The sequence below is a fragment of the Eptatretus burgeri genome, chromosome 13, assembly GCF_056783735.1.
Source record: "Eptatretus burgeri isolate ZD-2024b chromosome 13, Ebu_testis_v1, whole genome shotgun sequence".
NCBI classification, from domain to species: domain Eukaryota; kingdom Metazoa; phylum Chordata; class Myxini; order Myxiniformes; family Myxinidae; genus Eptatretus; species Eptatretus burgeri.
This window is the reverse complement of record NC_140973.1, coordinates 8,564,416-8,591,915: the sequence shown is the minus strand read 5'-3', so window position 1 is coordinate 8,591,915 and position 27,500 is coordinate 8,564,416. Positions and strand designations below refer to the sequence as shown.

Here is a 27,500-nt window from a genome sequence, read left to right as displayed (position 1 = left end):
GAGAACTCACCAATCTGCATAAAAGTTGACCACTGCCAAGTCTGCATTTCCTACAATAGGGGGAAAAAAACAATTGATTTTTTATCAAACTTTCATTGACATACAATGCATAAAATGATCTCGAATAAAACGTTTAGCTCCATAAGATTTAAGCATTGTTATAAAAAATAAATAAATAAACTTACTGGTAAACAAATCAAATGTGGTTCTTGTTGTAATAACATGTGAATGAATGGTCAACCATCTACAAACTTACCCAACACTTCATCAGCGTTGGCTGTCGTGAGGTCTATTGTCAGAGAACCAACAGCATATTTGAAGCAGGCAATCTGGTAATAACATGACAGGAAGGGAAAGATAAGACAAACTACTCTATTTTTTTATTTTCTTTTTGCAGAATCAACCAAAGGTAAACAAACACCCCAGAGTTTGATGGAAGATGAAAATTAGATTTGAACGACAAAAATTTCACAAAAAGTCAAATTACAATGAAACAAAAGGAAAATAAACTGGTATCAATGCAGAATTCCAATTGTTAAAGCATAAAACAACTGAGTCCTGTTATTTCATTCAAACAGGAGAACAAATAAAATTTTCAAAATAGTTGCCAACAAATTGGGTAAAAAGGATTTTAAAAGTGTCTTTTATTTTTCAGTATTTTTAGTATTAAATTCTTGCAGAGGGGAGGTGCCATTTGCCGACAACGAGGAATGGATCTTCACCAAAGCCTGGTAATGATACACAACTACTTTTTAAAGTACGGAAAGGTCCTACAATCCAATGATAGCAGGGGAGGCATGTGACATTTTACAGCCAATCAGGAACCCCCAAAAGACAGACCTGGTTGACTCCAGGGGGATTACTCCAAAATTAGCTAAAGTTGCATTGGTGCTTAATGGGGTACGAGGTATAAAGGTTATCACATCACAAGAGCAAAGGTGTGTGTGTATATATATATATATATATATATACATACATATATATATATATATATATATATATACATATATATATATACATATATATATATATATATATATATATATATATATATATATATATATATATATATGTAGGGTAAGAATACTGATTCTGGCTCACTTTTCCCCATGTAAATGAATGGGGGATTTTTCAGCGATTCATATTTTTTTCCCTAAAAATAAATCCCCTTTTTATCCCAAGGTATATTTATTTGTCTCCCCTTTTAACCTGGAGGTTGAACCTCATTGAATTGAACACCTGGGGGTTGAACAGCTCACTCATTGAACCTATAAAGATTTGTTCATTCTCAAATTCCTTCAATAGTTTAATTTTCTTTGCACAATAATCCCCATCTAAAATATTGACAAACAAAACATTTGAATCTTTATATTTTTGAAGATACCCCTTTTGTGCCATTACGAAATGATAAACTTCTCTTAATGCTCTCATCTGACCACCTCCTGAGCCACATATCATTTTGAGATTATAGTAAATTGTTTTTTCATTGTTCAATTGATAACCATCAAAGTTTTCAGTCCATTCAAGGATATTCATTTTTTTCTTTACATCCTCTAACTTACTAGTTTTTAAATTAATTCGCTTATTTGTTTTATTTACCTTTGTTTTAGTTATTTTTTCAATAAGACTTATTTGATATTTTTCACATTCATTATGTTTTCCATTTATATACCAAGACTGAGATTTTCTCCACTCTTTAGTTTGATTAATACTTGGTTTAACCATTTATATATTGTGAAAAAACGCGGCGGTAGCCCTTAAAAAACCCTAACCCATCTTCCCATCGTTAAAACATAATCTATTTTATACACTCTATCATACAATATCCATATGGAACACAATCTATTCCATTATCTAAAATAAATCTCTTATCATCAAAGGCTCCTAATGCCTTTTTATTTACTTCTTCACTATATATGTTATGTTTATAACTTCTTATTGTATTCATTTTCCTATATTCTTCTTTCTTATTCATCAAACAATTATAATAATTTCTAAAAGTTATTGATTTCTTTATTACATATTTCTTTATTCCCTTTAACCTCTTATCAATCTGTTCACCATACTTATAAGCATATGCCTTTGCTCTCAATCCAATAAACTCACTCATTACTTTTCCACCCAACTCATCCTTAAACTTACCAATAACCTTTTCATTCTTTTTGGAAAATAACTCACTCTTCTTGCTGAAATTACTTGTATCATATACTCCAATATTTTTCTTCATATCTTCATAAACATCATCAGTTTTTATATCTAGGATAAAACTATCAGTATCCATATACAACAATGAAACATTTTCACCATACTCTTTCTTTAAGTCATTATACAAATAATCATACATCAATATCTTTGATAAATCAAGAACTGCTGTTCCAATATAAATTGGTTTATCCATTACAATACTTTCCTTTTTCATATGAATTGCAGAAAAGTTCTCTGAAAAAACCTCTTCTCTCTCAAAACTTGGTTTATTTATCAATCTCGAAGCTTCTTTCCAAGATGTTGCGAATCTAATGTTTTGTCTGTTTCTAACATTTTCCATAGTCTTTCCAAATACAGCATTATTCATTAATTTATAAAAGTCCCCTTCAAATTTTACTTTTGTATTTGCTCTCATATCTGTATTAAATTGAATATACTTTTTCACCCAAGGACTTTGTTTAAATTTTAAAACTCTATGAATTTTAGCTACTCTCAATCCTTCTCTCAAAAACTGTTTTAAGCTTCTCTGATGTAAAACATATCCCTCTTTATCATAGAATGTTGTTAATAACTTTTCTGTTGATTTGCCTTTAATATTAAAACTTTTATGATAATCACTTAACCATTCTTTCTTTGGAGTTTCTTTCTCACATGCAAAAGGAAGATCTTTATGCTTATTATGAAGATCACTCGGGTACCTCAAATCAACTTCAAAATAATAACCTTCTTCTTCGTCATTCAATTCCTCTTGAGAAGAAATAACAATATTCATCAAAGCCTTTTCATAATCCTTTTCTTCCACCCACTCTAATTTACCATAAGGCAGAGATTGAGACATTGCCCATCCATACAAATTATTAGCATCAAAATACATCAAATAATTACTATCTTTTTCACTATCATAATTTGGAAGATATTTATTATTTGCTTTAGCATATCTTTTTGAACATACTTGTGATATTCCACCTCTCTTGGACTTCTCAATCATCAAAAGCATATCCACATCACTGATTAAATCTATATCTTGTTTTGTCATTTTCAACATTGCACTCCAAGCTAAACCAGGAGCTGTGAAATAGTGGGCAGGATCTAATCCATAACAATTTTTATTATGACAGAATGATCTAAAAGCTTCAAACACATCAGCTAACAATAAAACATCTGTTTTTAGATATAAATCATGATATTCTCCAAGGTTCTTTATCTTAAATATTTTCCATATTTCTTGTGCGTGTTTATATTCCTTATCACTTATCTCTTCTTCATAAAGGTTATTATAGAAACTTTCTTTTGAAGGAAGTTGTGTTTCTTTAAATCTCATAAATGAATCCATATAATCATAAGGATAAATTCCCTTACTTGTAAGAATTTTCTCTTTACTTTGAATTTCATTCCTTGTTTGAATTTCCTCTCTCGTAAGAATTCCTTCTTTAATCAGAATTTCATCTTTAATCTGAATTTCCTCTTTAGTTCGAATTTTCTTTATAATTAGAATTTCATCTTCAGTTAGAATTTCTTCATTAATTAGAGTTTCCTCTTTACTTTGAATTCTCTCTTTAATCTGAATTTCCTCTTGAGTGAGAATTTCCTCTTTTGGAAAGAATGAATTAAGATTTGGAAAAGAGTCCGTGGAGCTTAGATTTGATGCGAGGTAGGCTAGTGGTGTTCCCATAAACTTGTAAGAATCTAAAAACCTAATACGAGTTAAAGGTTTTGTGAATATCATTTTTGAAAATGAAATATACTTTTGACTTGTGTTTGTTATAGCAGAAATATTCCCTGGTGTTTTTGAAAGTTCATTTATAAATAGATGTGTATCATAGTTGGCGCTGTTGTGAAGAAAGACTGGAATAAAAGAAGGTAATTTATAATTAAGATTACAACAGGAATGAGCGGGACCTCTATATTTACCAGTAAGATGACAATGGTCTCTAACTTTAGACTCCTTAATTTCCCCTCACAAATATGACAGATATTGTTCATTCTAAATTCTAATTTTTCTTCTTTGGTTAATTTCATCGGTTCATTTGTTTCTTTCATTAATTTAGTGAGTCTTATACAATCCTTTTCTAATCGTTTTACAAACTCTTGTGAAGCATTTTTTCCACGATAATGTTCAAGTTTGTTATACTTTTCTCCAACAGATGATTTGATATAATAACAGAAACCACAAGGAATATGTTTTTGATATTTATTTGTATATGGTTCTTTTGGATTAGGAGAAGCAGTATTTATCTTTTTAAGGATACATTCAAAATCAGCGTATATCACAAATGGGTGCATGATAGATTTATTATAATCTTCAAAATAAATCTTTTCACCAGGTTTAGGCATTGTAATTACAGCTGATTTATGATTACTACAATATTTTGAATGTTGTTCTAATCGTTCTTTTGTATGAAATGAATTAAGACATCGCTTACAAGGATATATTTTGTTTGCTGTTCTGAATACCTGAGAAGAGATTAATCTTGATAAATTATTGATGTATGTGTAATGTGAATTCTTTCCAACACTAAAATATAAAAGGTCAATGTGTGTTTCTTCATTTTTATAGTTGTTTGAAATTTTTAATATTTGAACTTTGTTTGTATCCGTTAATCCATATACATTAATAGAAAGATTATTCTTTTTCTCAAATTTAGGAATATCTGTTAATGGCATTGGGAATTTAAAATCTTTAATGTCCAAGGTATTCTCATATTTCATATATTGTTTTACTCTTTCTGAATTACATTTTGGTGGATGTAAGTGAGCAAGAACAGACCAGAGAAAACATTTATTATCATTGTTCTTAATATTAACAACTGCCTTCTTTAGTTTTATTTCTTTTGGTAATTCAATATAAGAAGAAGCTTTAAGAGGGTTTGATTTTAGAATGTGTATATCTAAAAAGATGATTTTTTAATATTGAATCCACTTCCTACCACTGTATTATCAACATCCTCCTCTTGTCTTGATAGTTCTTCATAAACCCCACTATTCAAAAAATCTTGAAATGATGTTATAAAATGAAGATCTGTTCTCATATAAGGAGTTTGTTCTTCATCTTGTCTTTTCATATTCATTTTCACTCCCATATAAAACTTTAAAGTTTTTATTTCTTTTAATGTCTTTTTAATAAATTTTTCAACATCGGGTTTCACTATTTCAATTGATTCAGCTATTGATGATGGACCGGGTTCTCCAAATTGAAAAATCCTTATTTTTATATGCCCTTTAAATGCCTCATCAGTGTTTTTAATATAATAGTCTCCCTTTACTTTAAACTCATTTTTCTTGTGTTTTTGTGATTGAAGATGTTGATTATAACTACTCTTCAAAACATCCTTTGAACAGATATCACAATGTTTTCTTTCCAACTCAAGAGGAGATATTTGATGAAATAGATTAAATGTGTGTTTGTTGGTTCGGAGGTGTTTTCTATAATGTTTATATTCGTGATTACAAACATCGCAGTACGTTGTATTCACCATATTTATAGAATAAAACTTTGCTTAAACTAAAATTTTCTTGATGAAAATTTCGTTTAATTTATAGGTGAATCTGTGCTTAAAAACATTTTATCCTCCAACTTTTTCACTTAATAAATACAATGTTTCAAGACACAAAAGACAAGTTTCAATCAATCTCTTCATCTGTTAAAGATACTGAGAAATATGTCAAGGATGTAAAATTGAACAAAGATAAATATAACAACTATTGGATAAAAACTATTATGGTAAATAATATGAGTTCTTCAATTTCCTTCAGTGGAAGGGCTTTTAGTATACCTGGTAGAACATCAATTAAAGTATCTCTAACAAAAGTTTCTCCTCTCCTTCTAGTAATATATTCAAAACTAGAAAAAGCAATGAAACAAGAAAAAGTATCAAAGAACAAAAACCTTATGGATGAAGCTTTAGAAAGAAAAGATAAGACCATCTGTAATATGCAAGGAGAAATTTGTATTTTTTTCAACAACCCTAAAGATGTAAATCTTGATGAAATAAAGGATGTTAATATATCAGGTGAAATGACATTTCGTTCAATAGTAGTTAACGATAATTTTAAAATTACCTTTAATATAAAAAATGTTGTCGTTGAATCTGATAATGAAAAAAGTATATCGATATCGATGGTAATATACAACTGAAAGTATAGATGAATTTCAGTTTAAGTAAAGTTTTACTTTATAAATATGCTAGACTTTCCTGATTCTCCATATGACAAATTTGAGAATTGTCCTGCGTGTGAAAGACGGGGATTAAACACAGAGTCAAAAGCCTATAAACAATGTATATTCTGTGATTATCTTCTAATTAATGATAATAAAAAATATAAAAAGGAAAATAATTATTTTAGATTTACACCAAAAATGAATTACTTTACAAGATTGATTAGAGAAATGAATGTAAAGTATGAGGATGATAACACACCTTTCCTTACAAGGGAAGAAACTGAACGTATAAGAGAAATGTTCAAAGGATTGTTGTTGTATATTATTCATGGATGTAATTTTCAGGGAAATATCAACACAAGATATTGTATAAATAAAATAATGGATTATCTTGAAATTAAACCTGAACTTAGGATAAAATATAGAGTTTCTAAAAAAGCCAATAATAAATTAAATAATCTGTTTTTCAAATATATAAATGAATGATTTTTTACCTATTTGGGAAAATAAGATAAAATTTAACAACCATAAAAATCTCCCAAATTCATTAAGATGTCTCATAGTTGGTTCAAGTGGATGTGGAAAAACCTGCTTACTTTTAAAAATGCTCCTCACTCCCAACTTTTTAGATTATGATAATTTAATAATTTTCACAAAGTCGAGTTTTCAACCAGAGTATCAACTACTCTCACAAGGTTTTAATGCTGGTCTTCAAAAGAAGATATAATAGGTTTATTTAAACGTCAAAAAACCTAAATGATTATAACATTGAAGATATAATTCAACTATTTTGTGATACACAGAGATGTAAAAGAAATCAAATCTTATAACTTGTATTCTTAGTGATAATACGGATGATATACCGTCTCCCCAAGATTTGGATAAATCAAAAAAGAACCTCGTTATCTTTGATGATTGTGTTAATGAGAGAAACCAAACGGTAATGGACAGCTACTACACAAGAGAGAGACATTCTTCTTGTAATTGTATTTATCTTAGTCAATCGTACTTTCAACTTCCTCGTCGTTCCATCAGAAACAATGCTAATACTTTTATTTTATTCAAGTTAAATTCAATAGATATCAATAATTTTTGGAGAGATAATTGTTCTACATTATGTAGTAAAAAGAAATTTGAGGATTATATGAAGCACACGACTGAAAAATATAAATATATTGTTGTGAAACAAGATGAGATATTAAGGGATATATTTTTTGTTTTATAAACAATTACATATATAAATGACAACTATTATTATAAATCTTGTGGGTAAATCTGCTTCTGGAAAAAAACTTTCATAAATCAAGGTTCTTGTGTAGTACAAATGAGAATATTGTAAATTTACTTAAAAAACACCCCGTGATACGCATTGTATCAACAACAACTAGAGCAATAAGACCTGGAGAAGTAAAAGGTGAAGATTATCACTATATTTCAGTGGAGGAACATATGCGATTGAGGAATGAAGGACAAATATTTGAGGAGGTTTCTCTTGGTACAACAAAATATTCACATTGTAAGAGTGAGTTAAAGAAACTAAAATCTGGTGGTGTTGGGATATTAGAAACTAATCCAGAAGGAACGAGACAAATTATTAAATATCTGAGCGGAGTGAAGATTTTATCATTCGGTTTTGATGTTGATGAAGAAACTCAACACAAACGTATGAAAAGCAGAGATGCAAGGATTAGTGAAGAAGAAATTACAACTCGCATTAATGTTAATAAAGAATTTGATGAAATATTTAAAGAAAAGGATTTATTTGAACACATCTACTTGAATGATGAAGAAAAGGAAAATTTCCCTGTTGATCTTTACAATTCATTAAATGATATTTTACAATAAATAAATGGATACAAAAGAAAGAGCAAGAAGATTTAAGGAACATCAAGAGTTGGTTTCAAAAGTTGTAAAACAACAGGAAGACATAAAGAAGAAACGCAGACAGAAACTAACGGGCGAAGAAGCATTTGAAAAAAAACAAGAGAAATTTTTAAACCACTTTTAAAAACTTCCCAAGAAAAAATGAAAGATGTTTCCACAGTTCCCACAGTAGAATATACTCCTAGAAAGCTTCAAATGTTAAAAGATTTCAGTCAAATGACGGAGGAAGAATTAGAGCATATTGGAGAATTAGAACATGATGAAGGTTTATTTCAACAACTGGAAGAGATTAATCAACCCCCTGATTATATTGTGAATGCTGTTCAAAACAATGAATATTCAGCAGATTCAAAAACCAAAGCAGGACTCATTCCAACAGAACAACCAGCAATATTTCATCTTGTTCAAGAAAAGGTATTGATATTTAATGATGAATTAAGGTTCTTAAGTTCTGCTCAACCCCCTGTTAAACTAACTCCGAGATTAATGTTTCTTCTCACAAAAGATGGAAGACAAGGTTCAACTGTGAGGGATGAATCAAAGTATATTGATAAACCATTGGATATGGAAAATAATGATGATAGAGTATATATTGATTTGCTGAACACTCTAAATTATAAGGTTATTCTTTCTGGTAAAAGTAGGAAGAATGAGAAGGAGAAACACATTATTCAGGCTTTAAGTATCCTTGGTTCAGGTATTAGTTTTCTTCCAAATGACCCATCGCAATTAGTTAATAGACTGTTATTGTTGTTCGGCAGTAAGAAGGCTGGAAATAACAATAACAGTCTATTAACTAATTGCGATGGGTCATTTGGAAGAAAACTAATACCTGAACCAAGGATACTTAAAGCCTGAATAATGTGTTTCTCCTTCTCATTCTTCCTACTTTTACCAGAAAGAATAACCTTATAATTTAGAGTGTTCAGCAAATCAATATATACTCTATCATCATTATTTTCCATATCCAATGGTTTATCAATATACTTTGATTCATCCCTCACAGTTGAACCTTGTCTTCCATCTTTTGTGAGAAGAAACATTAATCTCGGAGTTAGTTTAACAGGGGGTTGAGCAGAACTTAAGAACCTTAATTCATCATTAAATATCAATACCTTTTCTTGAACAAGATGAAATATTGCTGGTTGTTCTGTTGGAATGAGTCCTGCTTTGGTTTTTGAATCTGCTGAATATTCATTGTTTTGAACAGCATTCACAATATAATCAGGGGGTTGATTAATCTCTTCCAGTTGTTGAAATAAACCTTCATCATGTTCTAATTCTCCAATATGCTCTAATTCTTCCTCCGTCATTTGACTGAAATCTTTTAACATTTGAAGCTTTCTAGGAGTATATTCTACTGTGGGAACTGTGGAAACATCTTTCATTTTTTCTTGGGAAGTTTTTAAAAGTGGTTTAAAAAATTTCTCTTGTTTTTTTCAAATGCTTCTTCGCCCGTTAGTTTCTGTCTGCGTTTCTTCTTTATGTCTTCCTGTTGTTTTACAACTTTTGAAACCAACTCTTGATGTTCCTTAAATCTTCTTGCTCTTTCTTTTGTATCCATTTATTTATTGTAAAATATCATTTAATGAATTGTAAAGATCAACAGGGAAATTTTCCTTTTCTTCATCATTCAAGTAGATGTGTTCAAATAAATCCTTTTCTTTAAATATTTCATCAAATTCTTTATTAACATTAATGCGAGTTGTAATTTCTTCTTCACTAATCCTTGCATCTCTGCTTTTCATACGTTTGTGTTGAGTTTCTTCATCAACATCAAAACCGAATGATAAAATCTTCACTCCGCTCAGATATTTAATAATTTGTCTCGTTCCTTCTGGATTAGTTTCTAATATCCCAACACCACCAGATTTTAGTTTCTTTAACTCACTCTTACAATGTGAATATTTTGTTGTACCAAGAGAAACCTCCTCAAATATTTGTCCTTCATTCCTCAATCGCATATGTTCCTCCACTGAAATATAGTGATAATCTTCACCTTTTACTTCTCCAGGTCTTATTGCTCTAGTTGTTGTTGATACAATGCGTATCACGGGGTGTTTTTTAAGTAAATTTACAATATTCTCATTTGTACTACACAAGAACCTTGATTTATGAAAGTTTTTTTCCAGAAGCAGATTTACCCACAAGATTTATAATAATAGTTGTCATTTATATATGTAATTGTTTATAAAACAAAAAATATATCCCTTAATATCTCATCTTGTTTCACAACAATATATTTATATTTTTCAGTCGTGTGCTTCATATAATCCTCAAATTTCTTTTTACTACATAATGTAGAACAATTATCTCTCCAAAAATTATTGATATCTATTGAATTTAACTTGAATAAAATAAAAGTATTAGCATTGTTTCTGATGGAACGACGAGGAAGTTGAAAGTACGATTGACTAAGATAAATACAATTACAAGAAGAATGTCTCCCTCTTGTGTAGTAGCTGTCCATTACCGTTTGGTTTCTCTCATTAACACAATCATCAAAGATAACGAGGTTCTTTTTTGATTTATCCAAATCTTGGGGAGACGGTATATCATCCGTATTATCACTAAGAATACAAGTTATAAGATTTGATTTCTTTTTACATCTCTGTGTATCACAAAATAGTTGAATTATATCTTCAATGTTATAATCATTTAGGTTTTTTTGACGTTTAAATAAACCTATTATATCTTCTTTTGAAGACCAGCATTAAAACCTTGTGAGAGTAGTTGATACTCTGGTTGAAAACTCGACTTTGTGAAAATTATTAAATTATCATAATCTAAAAAGTTGGGAGTGAGGAGCATTTTTAAAAGTAAGCAGGTTTTTCCACATCCACTTGAACCAACTATGAGACATCTTAATGAATTTGGGAGATTTTTATGGTTGTTAAATTTTATCTTATTTTCCCAAATAGGTAAAAAATCATTCATTTATATATTTGAAAAACAGATTATTTAATTTATTATTGGCTTTTTTAGAAACTCTATATTTTATCCTAAGTTCAGGTTTAATTTCAAGATAATCCATTATTTTATTTATACAATATCTTGTGTTGATATTTCCCTGAAAATTACATCCATGAATAATATACAACAACAATCCTTTGAACATTTCTCTTATACGTTCAGTTTCTTCCCTTGTAAGGAAAGGTGTGTTATCATCCTCATACTTTACATTCATTTCTCTAATCAATCTTGTAAAGTAATTCATTTTTGGTGTAAATCTAAAATAATTATTTTCCTTTTTATATTTTTTATTATCATTAATTAGAAGATAATCACAGAATATACATTGTTTATAGGCTTTTGACTCTGTGTTTAATCCCGTCTTTCACACGCAGGACAATTCTCAAATTTGTCATATGGAGAATCAGGAAAGTCTAGCATATTTATAAAGTAAAACTTTACTTAAACTGAAATTCATCTATACTTTCAGTTGTATATTACCATCGATATCGATATACTTTTTTCATTATCAGATTCAACGACAACATTTTTTATATTAAAGGTAATTTTAAAATTATCGTTAACTACTATTGAACGAAATGTCATTTCACCTGATATATTAACATCCTTTATTTCATCAAGATTTACATCTTTAGGGTTGTTGAAAAAAATACAAATTTCTCCTTGCATATTACAGATGGTCTTATCTTTTCTTTCTAAAGCTTCATCCATAAGGTTTTTGTTCTTTGATACTTTTTCTTGTTTCATTGCTTTTTCTAGTTTTGAATATATTACTAGAAGGAGAGGAGAAACTTTTGTTAGAGATACTTTAATTGATGTTCTACCAGGTATACTAAAAGCCCTTCCACTGAAGGAAATTGAAGAACTCATATTATTTACCATAATAGTTTTTATCCAATAGTTGTTATATTTATCTTTGTTCAATTTTACATCCTTGACATATTTCTCAGTATCTTTAACAGATGAAGAGATTGATTGAAACTTGTCTTTTGTGTCTTGAAACATTGTATTTATTAAGTGAAAAAGTTGGAGGATAAAATGTTTTTAAGCACAGATTCACCTATAAATTAAACGAAATTTTCATCAAGAAAATTTTAGTTTAAGCAAAGTTTTATTCTATAAATATGGTGAATACAACGTACTGCGATGTTTGTAATCACGAATATAAACATTATAGAAAACACCTCCGAACCAACAAACACACATTTAATCTATTTCATCAAATATCTCCTCTTGAGTTGGAAAGAAAACATTGTGATATCTGTTCAAAGGATGTTTTGAAGAGTAGTTATAATCAACATCTTCAATCACAAAAACACAAGAAAAATGAGTTTAAAGTAAAGGGAGACTATTATATTAAAAACACTGATGAGGCATTTAAAGGGCATATAAAAATAAGGATTTTTCAATTTGGAGAACCCGGTCCATCATCAATAGCTGAATCAATTGAAATAGTGAAACCCGATGTTGAAAAATTTATTAAAAAGACATTAAAAGAAATAAAAACTTTAAAGTTTTATATGGGAGTGAAAATGAATATGAAAAGACAAGATGAAGAACAAACTCCTTATATGAGAACAGATCTTCATTTTATAACATCATTTCAAGATTTTTTGAATAGTGGGGTTTATGAAGAACTATCAAGACAAGAGGAGGATGTTGATAATACAGTGGTAGGAAGTGGATTCAATATTAAAAAATCATCTTTTTAGATATACACATTCTAAAATCAAACCCTCTTAAAGCTTCTTCTTATATTGAATTACCAAAAGAAATAAAACTAAAGAAGGCAGTTGTTAATATTAAGAACAATGATAATAAATGTTTTCTCTGGTCTGTTCTTGCTCACTTACATCCACCAAAATGTAATTCAGAAAGAGTAAAACAATATATGAAATATGAGAATACCTTGGACATTAAAGATTTTAAATTCCCAATGCCATTAACAGATATTCCTAAATTTGAGAAAAAGAATAATCTTTCTATTAATGTATATGGATTAACGGATACAAACAAAGTTCAAATATTAAAAATTTCAAACAACTATAAAAATGAAGAAACACACATTGACCTTTTATATTTTAGTGTTGGAAAGAATTCACATTACACATACATCAATAATTTATCAAGATTAATCTCTTCTCAGGTATTCAGAACAGCAAACAAAATATATCCTTGTAAGCGATGTCTTAATTCATTTCATACAAAAGAACGATTAGAACAACATTCAAAATATTGTAGTAATCATAAATCAGCTGTAATTACAATGCCTAAACCTGGTGAAAAGATTTATTTTGAAGATTATAATAAATCTATCATGCACCCATTTGTGATATACGCTGATTTTGAATGTATCCTTAAAAAGATAAATACTGCTTCTCCTAATCCAAAAGAACCATATACAAATAAATATCAAAAACATATTCCTTGTGGTTTCTGTTATTATATCAAATCATCTGTTGGAGAAAAGTATAACAAACTTGAACATTATCGTGGAAAAAATGCTTCACAAGAGTTTGTAAAACGATTAGAAAAGGATTGTATAAGACTCACTAAATTAATGAAAGAAACAAATGAACCGATGAAATTAACCAAAGAAGAAAAATTAGAATTTAGAATGAACAATATCTGTCATATTTGTGAGGGGGAAATTAAGGAGTCTAAAGTTAGAGACCATTGTCATCTTACTGGTAAATATAGAGGTCCCGCTCATTCCTGTTGTAATCTTAATTATAAATTACCTTCTTTTATTCCAGTCTTTCTTCACAACAGCGCCAACTATGATACACATCTATTTATAAATGAACTTTCAAAAACACCAGGGAATATTTCTGCTATAACAAACACAAGTCAAAAGTATATTTCATTTTCAAAAATGATATTCACAAAACCTTTAACTCGTATTAGGTTTTTAGATTCTTACAAGTTTATGGGAACACCACTAGCCTACCTCGCATCAAATCTAAGCTCCACGGACTCTTTTCCAAATCTTAATTCATTCTTTCCAAAAGAGGAAATTCTCACTCAAGAGGAAATTCAGATTAAAGAGAGAATTCAAAGTAAAGAGGAAACTCTAATTAATGAAGAAATTCTAACTGAAGATGAAATTCTAATTATAAAGAAAATTCGAACTAAAGAGGAAATTCAGATTAAAGATGAAATTCTGATTAAAGAAGGAATTCTTACGAGAGAGGAAATTCAAACAAGGAATGAAATTCAAAGTAAAGAGAAAATTCTTACAAGTAAGGGAATTTATCCTTATGATTATATGGATTCATTTATGAGATTTAAAGAAACACAACTTCCTTCAAAAGAAAGTTTCTATAATAACCTTTATGAAGAAGAGATAAGTGATAAGGAATATAAACACGCACAAGAAATATGGAAAATATTTAAGATAAAGAACCTTGGAGAATATCATGATTTATATCTAAAAACAGATGTTTTATTGTTAGCTGATGTGTTTGAAGCTTTTAGATCATTCTGTCATAATAAAAATTGTTATGGATTAGATCCTGCCCACTATTTCACAGCTCCTGGTTTAGCTTGGAGTGCAATGTTGAAAATGACAAAACAAGATATAGATTTAATCAGTGATGTGGATATGCTTTTGATGATTGAGAAGTCCAAGAGAGGTGGAATATCACAAGTATGTTCAAAAAGATATGCTAAAGCAAATAATAAATATCTTCCAAATTATGATAGTGAAAAAGATAGTAATTATTTGATGTATTTTGATGCTAATAATTTGTATGGATGGGCAATGTCTCAATCTCTGCCTTATGGTAAATTAGAGTGGGTGGAAGAAAAGGATTATGAAAAGGCTTTGATGAATATTGTTATTTCTTCTCAAGAGGAATTGAATGACGAAGAAGAAGGTTATTATTTTGAAGTTGATTTGAGGTACCCGAGTGATCTTCATAATAAGCATAAAGATCTTCCTTTTGCATGTGAGAAAGAAACTCCAAAGAAAGAATGGTTAAGTGATTATCATAAAAGTTTTAATATTAAAGGCAAATCAACAGAAAAGTTATTAACAACATTCTATGATAAAGAGGGATATGTTTTACATCAGAGAAGCTTAAAACAGTTTTTGAGAGAAGGATTGAGAGTAGCTAAAATTCATAGAGTTTTAAAATTTAAACAAAGTCCTTGGGTGAAAAAGTATATTCAATTTAATACAGATATGAGAGCAAATACAAAAGTAAAATTTGAAGGGGACTTTCATAAATTAATGAATAATGCTGTATTTGGAAAGACTATGGAAAATGTTAGAAACAGACAAAACATTAGATTCGCAACATCTTGGAAAGAAGCTTCGAGATTGATAAATAAACCAAGTTTTGAGAGAGAAGAGGTTTTTTCAGAGAACTTTTCTGCAATTCATATGAAAAAGGAAAGTATTGTAATGGATAAACCAATTTATATTGGAACAGCAGTTCTTGATTTATCAAAGATATTGATGTATGATTATTTGTATAATGACTTAAAGAAAGAGTATGGTGAAAATGTTTCATTGTTGTATATGGATACTGATAGTTTTATCCTAGATATAAAAACTGATGATGTTTATGAAGATATGAAGAAAAATATTGGAGTATATGATACAAGTAATTTCAGCAAGAAGAGTGAGTTATTTTCCAAAAAGAATGAAAAGGTTATTGGTAAGTTTAAGGATGAGTTGGGTGGAAAAGTAATGAGTGAGTTTATTGGATTGAGAGCAAAGGCATATGCTTATAAGTATGGTGAACAGATTGATAAGAGGTTAAAGGGAATAAAGAAATATGTAATAAAGAAATCAATAACTTTTAGAAATTATTATAATTGTTTGATGAATAAGAAAGAAGAATATAGGAAAATGAATACAATAAGAAGTTATAAACATAACATATATAGTGAAGAAGTAAATAAAAAGGCATTAGGAGCCTTTGATGATCAGAGATTTATTTTAGATAATGGAATAGATTGTGTTCCATATGGATATTGTATGATAGAGTGTATAAAATAGATTATGTTTTAACGATGGGAAGATGGGTTAGGGTTTTTTAAGGGCTACCGCCGTGATTTTTCACAATATATAAATGGTTAAACCAAGTATTAATCAAACTAAAGAGTGGAGAAAATCTCAGTCTTGGTATATAAATGGAAAACATAATGAATGTGAAAAATATCAAATAAGTCTTATTGAAAAAATAACTAAAACAAAGGTAAATAAAACAAATAAGCGAATTAATTTAAAAACTAGTAAGTTAGAGGATGTAAAGAAAAAAATGAATATCCTTGAATGGACTGAAAACTTTGATGGTTATCAATTGAACAATGAAAAATCAATTTACTATAATCTCAAAATGATATGTGGCTCAGGAGGTGGTCAGATGAGAGCATTAAGAGAAGTTTATCATTTCGTAATGGCACAAAAGGGGTATCTTCAAAAATATAAAGATTCAAATGTTTTGTTTGTCAATATTTTAGATGGGGATTATTGTGCAAAGAAAATTAAACTATTGAAGGAATTTGAGAATGAACAAATCTTTATAGGTTCAATGAGTGAGCTGTTCAACCCCCAGGTGTTCAATTCAATGAGGTTCAACCTCCAGGTTAAAAGGGGAGACAAATAAATATACCTTGGGATAAAAAGGGGATTTATTTTTAGGGAAAAAAATATGAATCGCTGAAAATCCCCCATTCATTTACATGGGGAAAAGTGAGCCAGAATCAGTATTCTTACCCTACATATATATATATATATATATATATATATATATATATATATATATATATATATATATATATATATATATATATATTGTTGTGGTTACCAAATTCGCAAACCACCATTCAGGTCCCTTAGGTGAGGTATCTCGGTAAGTGCATGTGTCGTTAGGCCCAAACCCGTTGTCTAGTGGGAATACATGTCATATATGGGTGCTGCGACTCTTCAGGATAGCCGTTTTTCTTTTACTATCTTTATTTTGGACCAACCGCCATGATTACCACCACAACCACAACAACCACCAACCACAACGCCGCTTCACCACAACCGCCACGACCTTCCCGTCACACCTCGCAACTGTAGCATCGCCACCGTTCTTGCCCCGCTATGGGTACCGGTGTTGGACTCGTGCAGGGCGCGCGTCGAACAGCGTGTACAAAATCACGGATTTTGTGCTTCAAAAATGGATCAAAAACGACACACGCCCACTTTTTGCCGTCCAATCGGTGAGCGAGGGGCGATTTGGCCCCGCCTCCAGGACGATCGATATATGCAAATTTATGGATCAAAAAGCCTTCACGCCCACTTTTTCTCGGGCCAATGGGGAGCGAGGTGAAAGGTCAAAGGGAGGGGGTCAAAGGCGAAGCTACGGGGGGATAAAAGGACCGTGTTCGTCAGTCAGTCGAGAGTCGGAGAGTCGAGGCGCGGAGAGTCGGAGAGTCGAGGAGAGGAGAGTCGGAAAGTCCAGAGGTGGAGAGTCGGAGAGTCCAGAGGTGGAGAGTCGGAGAGTCCAGAGGCGGAGAGTAGGAGAGTCGGAAGCAGAGGGTCAAGACTTCGCGGGCGGTGGAGCTGCTCGTCGTGTGCGTTGGAGTCGGAACGGAGGGGACGAGCTGTGGAAAGGCGGCGACACCAGACGAGGGGGTGCTCGCATCGGGCAGGGAGCTGCACCCGAGGGAGGCCGACAGCGCGACCTGGCCGAGGTGGAGACGCACACCAGGGATAATAAAGATCCTCTATACCCCGAGCATCAGCAACCCCCTCCTGTTTCCCCCCGCGCTGAGATAGTGCGACCAAGGGGGCCCCTTTCCCACCCCCTACCAGACACTGCCCGCGAGGCCCGCGGGGTTGGGGCGCCATCGCCGCTCCGCGTCTCATCACCAGACGGGTAGGCGTGACCCGGTCTCGGCCTCAGGCCCGCCTCATTCTTGGGGGTATTCTTTTCCTTGGTTTTGGGTATGTGTTGTCGGCGCCGTCTGTGAGGTAGAATTGTATAAGTGTTGCCGTGTGCTCGGTAGTCGGTATTAGCTCTGCATTGTGTTTCTCTTTTGCTTTTTGTGTAAATTGAATTGTGTTTTTCTTTTCTGTGTGCTTTTGGTGGAATTGAATATGTGTGCTTCCCGTGTGCCGCGAATAAATGTGCTTTGTGTTGAACTGTTTCCCGCTTCGCTTCGTCATTTCTCCCATTGAATCCTCATCTTGCTTCACGTAAAGGGTTGGTAGTGGGCTGAATACGCCCGATAATTAATCGAACCGTCGAGGTCGACGATAACACCGCTCGGTTATTCTGATAGTACGGAACGGGTCGCTTAAGTGGCCCGTGTCCGAAGTCGACCTGCGGCGAGGTGCGATCGCCCGGTCTACCCTCCGCGTGGGTACTTAGGTAGGTCGAATTTGGCGAGCAACCCTATCCCACGCGGGGGCTGATTGGCTCGATCGCGGTGAGACCGAAAGGTCCACCCGTGACTGGTTCCCGGCGTTAGTCCGAGAGGGTCACGACTGGATTGTCCGTCCGGTGGGCGACGTGCCGCGATTCGAGTTACGTGGCCGTCCGCACGCCGGCGGGCGCGAATCCGCAACACTGGTGTCAGGTCGTGCGATATAAACTCATCGCCCTCCTCGCGGCACTGGTATCGGAGAACAGGAAAACGGGCTCTCCTGTCTCCGGCTAAATTCACGGGAATCGGTCCAGGGGTGAGAGAAGCGACCCCCGATTCCCTCCAAATTACGAGCGAGCAAATTAACCCTTCACGAGAAGCAAGATGGCGTCTCAAGGCGAGCGGGAGCCGGGGGTATTAGAAATGGATGTAGAATGTGTAGGATCCATGGTCCAGGATGGAATCCCCGAGCAGGAAATGTTGATTGTGCAGGAACACGGACTCGCCCAACTGAACCCAGAGCCCGAAATGGGAGCGGCAGCGGCCGCAGTGTATGACACCTCCCCCCCCCCTCTCCACCAAGACCCTTCCCCAACCCCTGCCGAAACGGCTCACTAAAGCGCACCCGACGTGGCCCAGCTATGCGCCATGCTGGCGGCAATGACAAATGAAATAAAAAACGAAATGAAAGACATGAACAAGCAAATGAATGAAGTGAAAACGACGATGGATACAAATACAAACGAAATGAAAGGCATGAACGAAAAGATGGATACAAATACAAATGAAATGAAAAACGAAATGAACAAGCAAATAAACGGAATGGAAGCAAACATGAAGGAAGGAATGAAAGAACTACGGGGTGAGACGCAGAACATGGGCCGATGCCTGCAGGCGGGCATGAAGGCCGTGAGCAGGGAACTTAAAATGGCGACTCCACGTGTCGGAACGAACGAGCTGGAAGGGGGTGCAACGGCTGACAGGCCCGCGGTGGAGGCGGGTAAGGAAAAAGTAATTCGGGAGACAAGAGACGAGGTGAAAGTAATTGCGAGGGAGAGAAAAGAACAATTAATACGGAAAGCAAGGATGAGGTACGCGGAGATCGTGAAAGAGCAAGGAGTGAAAAACAGGGAAGGACGGGAGCGACTTAAAGAGAAAGCAAGGTTGACCTACTTAAAGATAAGGGAAAGACGCCAGAAAGAAGCGGAGACTAATAGACAGGAGGGGACAACAGAAACTCATAAATGTATAGAGACACGGGAGACAAAAAAAATAGAGGAGAGACTGCATGATAATGACAAGGTAAGTGACGCACACACACACACGGAGGTAGTAGAGGACAATGGGGGTGAGCTGGTGGACTGGGTGGAGACCCGGTGCGAGCAGCTGGAAAGCCTCCTCCAGGAACAAGGGGAGGGAGTATGCCCCCTTGAGGCGAGTCACGACCAGGTGAGTTCGGTCGTGCTTTGCGAGGTTGAGGGGAGGGGTGCTGTGGACGGGTGCACGGAGAGCTTGGGGGGTATAGAGGCCCCGGAGACCCTTGTGGGGACTCGAATCCCCAGTGTGGTTGTCCCTGTGTGTGTGGTGCAAGGTGTGAGTGCGTCCCCGTGTGTGGAAGCGACCCAGTGTGTGAGTGGTGTGGTGGCGATGGTGCCGGAGTACGTGCTTCCCAGCACGCCGTGCGTGGGTGAGGCACCGTGTGTGAGTGAGGCCGTGTGTGTGAGTGAAACGGCCAGTGTGAGTGAGGCACCGCGGGTTAGTGCCCCCGCGTGTGTGGATGAAACGGCCAGTGTGGATGAGGCACGGAGTGCGAGTGAGGCACCGCGGTTGAGTGCCCCCGCGTGTGTGGATGAGGCACCGCGGTTAAGTGCCCCCGCGTGTGTGGATGAGGCACGGTGTGTGGATGAGGCACCGCGGGTGAGTGCCCCCGCGTGTGTAAGTAGTATGGTTTGTGTGAGTGGTGAGGCACCGTGCGTGAGTGAACGGCCGTGTGCAAGGTCGCTGTGTGCAAGGGAGACCGTGTGTGTGAGAGCGGTATGAGAGGGAGATGTCGGTTGGCATGCGGGAGCACGCAGCCGCGTCTCCCGGTGTGAATGTGATGGTGTGGACTGTGTGCGTCGTAACACGCAGGTATGCGTGTGTGGAATGGAGGCGACGACGGCGACATGAGAAGAAAGAAAGCCGAGTAGCGGCTGTAGTTGCTTCGGGGACCGTGCCGGGTTCACCCAGCAGTGAGCACGAGGTTCGTGCTGTGCAACGCACGAGACCACCACGTGCTCGCTTGCGAGAGTGAAGTCCCGGTCCGGAAACGCACGCGGTGGATTTGCCGATCCCGCGGACGGACAAGTTTAGGCAAGTAAATGGATTTGGACCGGACGGGTTCTCCACGCGATCGTGTGTGTTAAGCTCCAACGGGCAAAGCACATGTGTTCGCGTGGGGAACCCCTCGAGACGTGGGGCTTGTATTTTTTTCTTATGCGCACGGTGACGCCATGGCTGCACGTGGGGTTGGAATCCGGCAGGAGGGATATCTCTGCCGGATGGTACCGTCCAAGGAGGGACGAGGAACACGTGCAGCTGCATGACGTCACAGGCAGGTGCAAAGTGCGCGAGCTCTGAGTTGCCGCGCAGGTGCTGCGCATGAAAAAAAAAGGAAAAAGCAAGCCTCACTTTCGGGTGCACAGGATTCCTGGGCAAGGGGTGGAAGACCTCCTTGGCCCTGGGCACAGGATGGAAACTAGTTAGGGGGAAGGGTTAGCTTAGTTAGACCGACTTCATGGGGCAGGGGTAAGTCCTCATGGAGTCCGTGGAATGGATTAGTTAGAGGGATTGTAGCCAGATTTAGGTTGGGAAATAAAATGAATTTTTTTGATTTAGGAGACAGTGACAGACTTGTGAATGTGTAGAGGGGACGTAGTTTAGCTACGTAGCGTTAAATGGAACGTGCTGTAGTTTAAGGGACGACGTGGGAGCACGAGTTAGTTAGGGGGTGCAGTTAGAAGGATGGCAGAGTTCAGCGGTGTGTGTGTTGAAGAGTTGAGAGGTGAGTACATGATGAGTGAGTGAGGCCAGCGGGTCTGTGTGAGTGGAGCGAATGGGGAATGCATGGTGCGATGAGTGATTGGGGGGAGGAGTGACTCCCGCCCAAGGGACCCCGGGGTCAGTGTAGATTGAGTTAGCTGGGTTAGTCAAATTGAAAAATGGAGGTCGTTTTGTTGGTGGGAAAGTAGGCTCGAGACCCATTTGGAGGGGTGCAGGAGCCCTGTTGACGGGCTTGGGAGCGTGGCTGCGAAAGGTGAGTATCGCTGAGTGGGTACCCCGGGCACCAGGCTAGTCGGCCGCGGTAGGCCATGGGCCCATGGGGGGCCGGGATAGAGTAGTGGGCACGGGTGCGCCTGCTTGGTGCGGGGGCCCGGGCGCCATTAGCCGCGTGGGCAGTGTTGTGGGCACGGGTGACCCTCGGAAAGGGGCCCGGGAGGCCGGCCTGCCACGTGTGCGTTTCAGGGGAGGTGCCATGGGGGGCACTCCCCGGTGTTAGGGAGCTGGTAGGCTCGGAGGCAGTGTAGTGCCCGGGGGTGCCATAGCGGGAGATTCGGCAGAGGGTCGTGCCTGCCAAAGGGAGCCACGTGTCCCAGCCAGGAGACCGTGTGAGGGCACGGAGAGAAAATTGGGGGGCGAGGCCCGAAATTGTGAGGACACCAACACAGGCGACGGGAATCTGGGTTTATAGAACCAATAGTTTAAGCGAGAGGCGCTTGTTGAAAGCCCCGGGGTAGTTTAACAGTTAAATGGTTAGGGTAGATTAGGAGATGTACCCCTCCGCACCATCCATCCCCTCGCTCTCGTTGTGGGCCGCTGGACCCACTTTGGGTTAGATCGCCGAACTCTGGGGAGGCCATTCTGAGGCTTCGTTGGGCCTCGACACAGGACGTTAGCTCTCCCTTATTCCCCTCCGGGAAGGGAACGTAGGGGTTGGGAGTAGGCTAGGTGACAGGATAGGTGAGCCGAACAAGGACGATAAAGGGGGTTAGGGGACGATTTATAGTGGGGAAGTAAAAATAAAAACAACAAAAAAATAAGTTGGGGCTAAATTGGTTTTTCACAAATTAAGGGAGTGGGTATGTACAGTGACAGGCAAAGGCGATAGGTGGGAGGGAGACAGGTAGGTAGGTCCGAGCCCGCCTTCCAAGTGGCCAGCACCACCGCACTCCCTCCACCAACCTCCATTGAACGGCAAAGGCTGGCCAACTTCATCGGCTGGCCGTGTTTTGCTTCAAGGCCTGTGCCGGCCACTTCGTCTGCAGCTGCTGTACTTCAAGGCCTGTGCCGGCCAGTTCATCTGCCGGCTGTGTTTGCCTGCAACGGTCTTCTTCTGCGGGCTGTGTTTGCCTGCAGCAGCCTTCTTCTGCGGGCTGTGTTTGCCTGCTGCCTTTGCCATGCCATGCCCACTGCCCACGTTCACCAGCCCCGTTCAATTTTTGCTTTCCCCCCCCCCCCTGTTCGTTTCCATGTGCGCCAGGATCAGAAAGCAACAGTTTGCAAGCTGCAAGAACTGCCCTGTTGGCAGCTACAACACGGGCCTGCAGTGGCAGCCCGTGCACCGTGTTTTGCGTCCATCCATTCATGCATCCATTCGTTGTGCTCATTGCGTGTGCCGCTTGAGCTGGCACGGAGACTGCGTTTGTGCAGCCCATGCACCGTTGTGGTTCACTGCGTTCAGTTCAAAAGGGAAGGCCTTGGACTGCGTGTGAGCAGCCAGCCACGTTCCCTGTCACCTGCATTGTTTTGAGCCAGAGACTGCATGTGGGCAGCCTGGCTCCCTGCTAACTGCTTTTCTTTTGCAGAGTTCATGATCCTGGGCCATGGTTTAGTGTAAAATTTGTAAGTTAAGGTTAAGATGTACTGTAAATATGAGTGCGCCCCCGGCATGTCTGTCCTAGCGCCGGCAATTTTATTTAAGTCGTCCGTGTGAGTGAGTTTGTTTCGATAGTTACGCAGCCCTCAGGTTATTTATTTTGGGGACACGAATACCATGAATGTCGCACTCAGGGATCCGTAGGTAAAATGTACTAGGGGAAAACTACACATGATGGCACACGAAAATTTGACGACTCGGGACGAGTCTGTAAAAAGGGGAGGGGGTAGTGTTGTGGTTACCAAATTCGCAAACCACCATTCAGGTCCCTTAGGTGAGGTATCTCGGTAAGTGCATGTGTAGTTAGGCCCAAACCCGTTGTCTAGTGGGAATACATGTCATATATGCGTGCTGCGACTCTTCAGGATAGCCGTTTTTCTTTTACTATCTTTATTTTGGACCAACCGCCATGATTACCACCACAACCACAACATCAACCACCAACCACAACGCCGCTTCACCACAACCGCCACGACCTTCCCGTCACACCTCGCAACCGTAGCATCGCCACCGTTCTTGCCCCGCTGTGGGTACCGGTGTTGGACTCGTGCAGGGCGCGCGTCGAACAGCGTGTACAAAATCACGGATTTTGTGCTTCAAAAACGGATCAAAAACGACACACGCCCACTTTTTGCCGTCCAATCGGTGAGCGAGGGGCGATTTGGCCCCGCCTCCAGGACGATAGATATATGCAAATTTATGGATCAAAAAGCCTTCACGCCCACTTTTTCTCGGGCCAATGGGGAGCGAGGTGAAAGGTCAAAGGGAGGGGGTCAAAGGCGAAGCTACGGGGGGATAAAAGGACCGTGTTCGTCAGTCAGTCGAGAGTCGGAGTGTCGAGGCGCGGAGAGTCGGAGAGTCGAGGAGAGGAGAGTCGGAAAGTCCAGAGGTGGAGAGTCGGAGAGTCCAGAGGTGGAGAGTCGGAGAGTCCAGAGGCGGAGAGTAGGAGAGTCGGAAGCAGAGGGTCAAGACTTCGCGGGCGGTGGAGCTGCTCGTCGTGTGCGTTGGAGTCGGAACGGAGGGGACGAGCTGTGGAAAGGCGGCGACACCAGACGAGGGGGTGCTCGCGTCGGGCAGGGAGCTGCACCCGAGGGAGGCCGACAGCGCGACCTGGCCGAGGTGGAGACGCACACCAGGGATAATAAAGATCCTCTATACCCCGAGCATCAGCAACCCCCTCCTGTTTCCCCCCGCGCTGAGATAGTGCGACCAAGGGGGCCCCTTTCCCACCCCCTACCAGACACTGCCCGCGAGGCCCGCGGGGTTGGGGCGCCATCGCCGCTCCGCGTCTCATCACCAGACGGGTAGGCGCGACCCGGTCTCGGCCTCAGGCCCGCCTCATTCTTGGGGGTATTCTTTTCCTTGGTTTTGGGTATGTGTTGTCGGCGCCGTCTGTGAGGTAGAATTGTATAAGTGTTGCCGTGTGCTCGGTAGTCGGTATTAGCTCTGCATTGTGTTTCTCTTTTGCTTTTTGTGTAAATTGAATTGTGTTTTTCTTTTCTGTGTGCTTTTGGTGGAATTGAATATGTGTGCTTCCCGTGTGCCGCGAATAAATGTGCTTTGTGTTGAACTGTTTCCCGCTTCGCTTCGTCATTTCTCCCATTGAATCCTCATCTTGCTTCACGTAAAGGGTTGGTAGTGGGCTGAATACGCCCGATAATTAATCGAACCGTCGAGGCCGACGATAACACCGCTCGGTTATCCCGATAGTACGGAACGGGTCGCTTAAGTGGCCCGTGTCCGAAGTCGACCTGCGGCGAGGTGCGATCGCCCGGTCTACCCTCCGCGTGGGTACTTAGGTAGTTCGAATTTGGCGAGCAACCCTATCCCACGCGGGGGCTGATTGGCTCGATCGCGGTGAGACCGAAAGGTCCACCCGTGACTGGTTCCCGGCGTTAGTCCGAGAGGGTCACGACTGGATTGTCCGTCCGGTGGGCGACGTGCCGCGATTCGAGTTACGTGGCCGTCCGCACGCCGGCGGGCGCGAATACCGCAACAATATATATATATATATATATATATATATATATATATATATATATATATATATATATATATATATATATATATATATATATATACACACACATATGCACAATTAAAGGAAGTAAATAAAAAAGACAAGTAAGAGAGACATGTGACACCAATGCTGAAGATGCAAAGATAACAAAATGTCGGTACCACAAACCTCAGGGTTCACATTTCAGCAATCCAATATGAAAAATTGACATCATGAATGTTCTTGATGGATAAAATAAAATTAATCATCACACATCTTGGGGATGGAGGTGAAAAAAAATTGATGAAAAATGCAATTAAAAATGCAATAATTCTTGGACTTGATGGCTTTATAGCTTATACTCCATCTTTACGGTCTTGTCATTCAAGTTCAAGATTTCCGGTGGATTGGTCAATTTCAATGTTTTGTCACTGCCAATCACAGCCTCCCCAACCTCGTCAAAAAGGAAAACGTTTCAACAGAATTGGTTCAGATAGCCGACACTGAAGTGGCTTATGTATTGTACAGTGTCAGTGTCGATCAAACAATTTTAGCAATATGGTACATTCATTAAAAACTACAGATAATTTCAATGAGGCAAAAGGAGACTACAGGGTAGATACAAGCATGCAATGCCGTTTCAAGAACAACAAGAATATTCCAAAGTGGATACGAAATCCCAGCGAGAAGGCGTAGCAGCATTATGTTGTGGCTTCAGACTGTGAACTTCACGATCCATATTTTTAAAACAGAGGGAAAGGGAAGTATTCCTTTCCCCCTATTCAATGGATTAATGGAGCCAAGAGGGTGAGGGGCAATGAGCGATGATAGTGGGGGAGGTGGGGCAAACATATTTTGTGCCATGGCTAATATTCCCCCCATCTGGAGCAGAGGTGAGGAAACCATTTGCACTGTTGCATGTGTACAGGTGAAATAGGCTTTGCGGGGGGGGGGGGGGGGTTCTTTGTGCCCATGACCTGACCCTGGGTACTTCCAACACAAATGCAAATTGTGGTCGAGATCAACCCAGCCCCGGTTTTTTCTATGATTTTCAGATGTACGTACCTATGCATGACGCGCGCGCGCGCGCACACACACACACACACACACACACACACACACACCTTTATTTAATACTGGCTGATGGCTACAATGGGCACTTGAGTACTATTCTTCTCAAACAGCTCATATAACCGTGTTCTGTGATGCTTGCATTATTTAATTAGTTTTAAATTAAATTATTGTGCACACACATGTATATCTTCACAACACACACACACACACACACACACACACACACACACACACACACACACACCTTTATTTAATACTGGCTGATGGCTACAATGGGCACTTGAGTACTATTCTTCTCAAACAGCTCATATAACCGTGTTCTGTGATGCTTGCATTATTTAATTAGTTTTAAATTAAATTATTGTGCACACACATGTATATCTTCACAACACACACACACACACACACACACACACACACACACACACACACACACACACACACACACACACACACACACACACACACACACACACACACACACACACAATTTCGGCTAGATTAATACATACATAACACTGACATTCACGGGGTATACATTCATGAAAAATGCCGCGAATGTCGAATCCGCAAATGTCGGGGCAATGTTTCAATGGGAAAAAAGGGGATAAGTTCCCGGCAGTTCATGATTGATAAGGGAAAATCAAAAATCCCATGAAAAACCACGAATACACCCGTGAAAACCCACAAATGGGCAAAGGACAGGGCCGCGAATGTCGCAGCAGTTCACATTTTATTAAACGCGAATGTCGGGGTCCAACAGGATACACAATAGCTGCATTAGAGTAAGAAGATCGTAGAATTTGCCATTTACTGCAGTTTATATGTTTTACTCTGCCACTGCAGTGCAAAATTAAAAAGACATCAAAATGAAGCAAATTTGGTGCAGTTCAAGTTTCAGGGACTTTGCAGATGACAAACAG

At 38.2% G+C, this 27,500-nt stretch overlaps 1 protein-coding gene across 1 annotated transcript in view; it reads right to left on the bottom strand.

Moving 5' to 3' along the window:
- The window catches only part of ERP44 (endoplasmic reticulum protein 44), a 115,552-nt gene that overhangs the window by 63,036 nt on the left and 25,016 nt on the right, over positions 1-27,500 (bottom strand). The window contains exons 2-3 of the mRNA XM_085851007.1: positions 257-329; positions 11-50 (exon numbers count right to left, since the gene is read on the bottom strand). Of these exons, the coding sequence (XP_085707133.1) occupies positions 11-50; positions 257-329 (113 nt within the window). The remainder of the gene's footprint in view (positions 1-10; positions 51-256; positions 330-27,500) is intronic.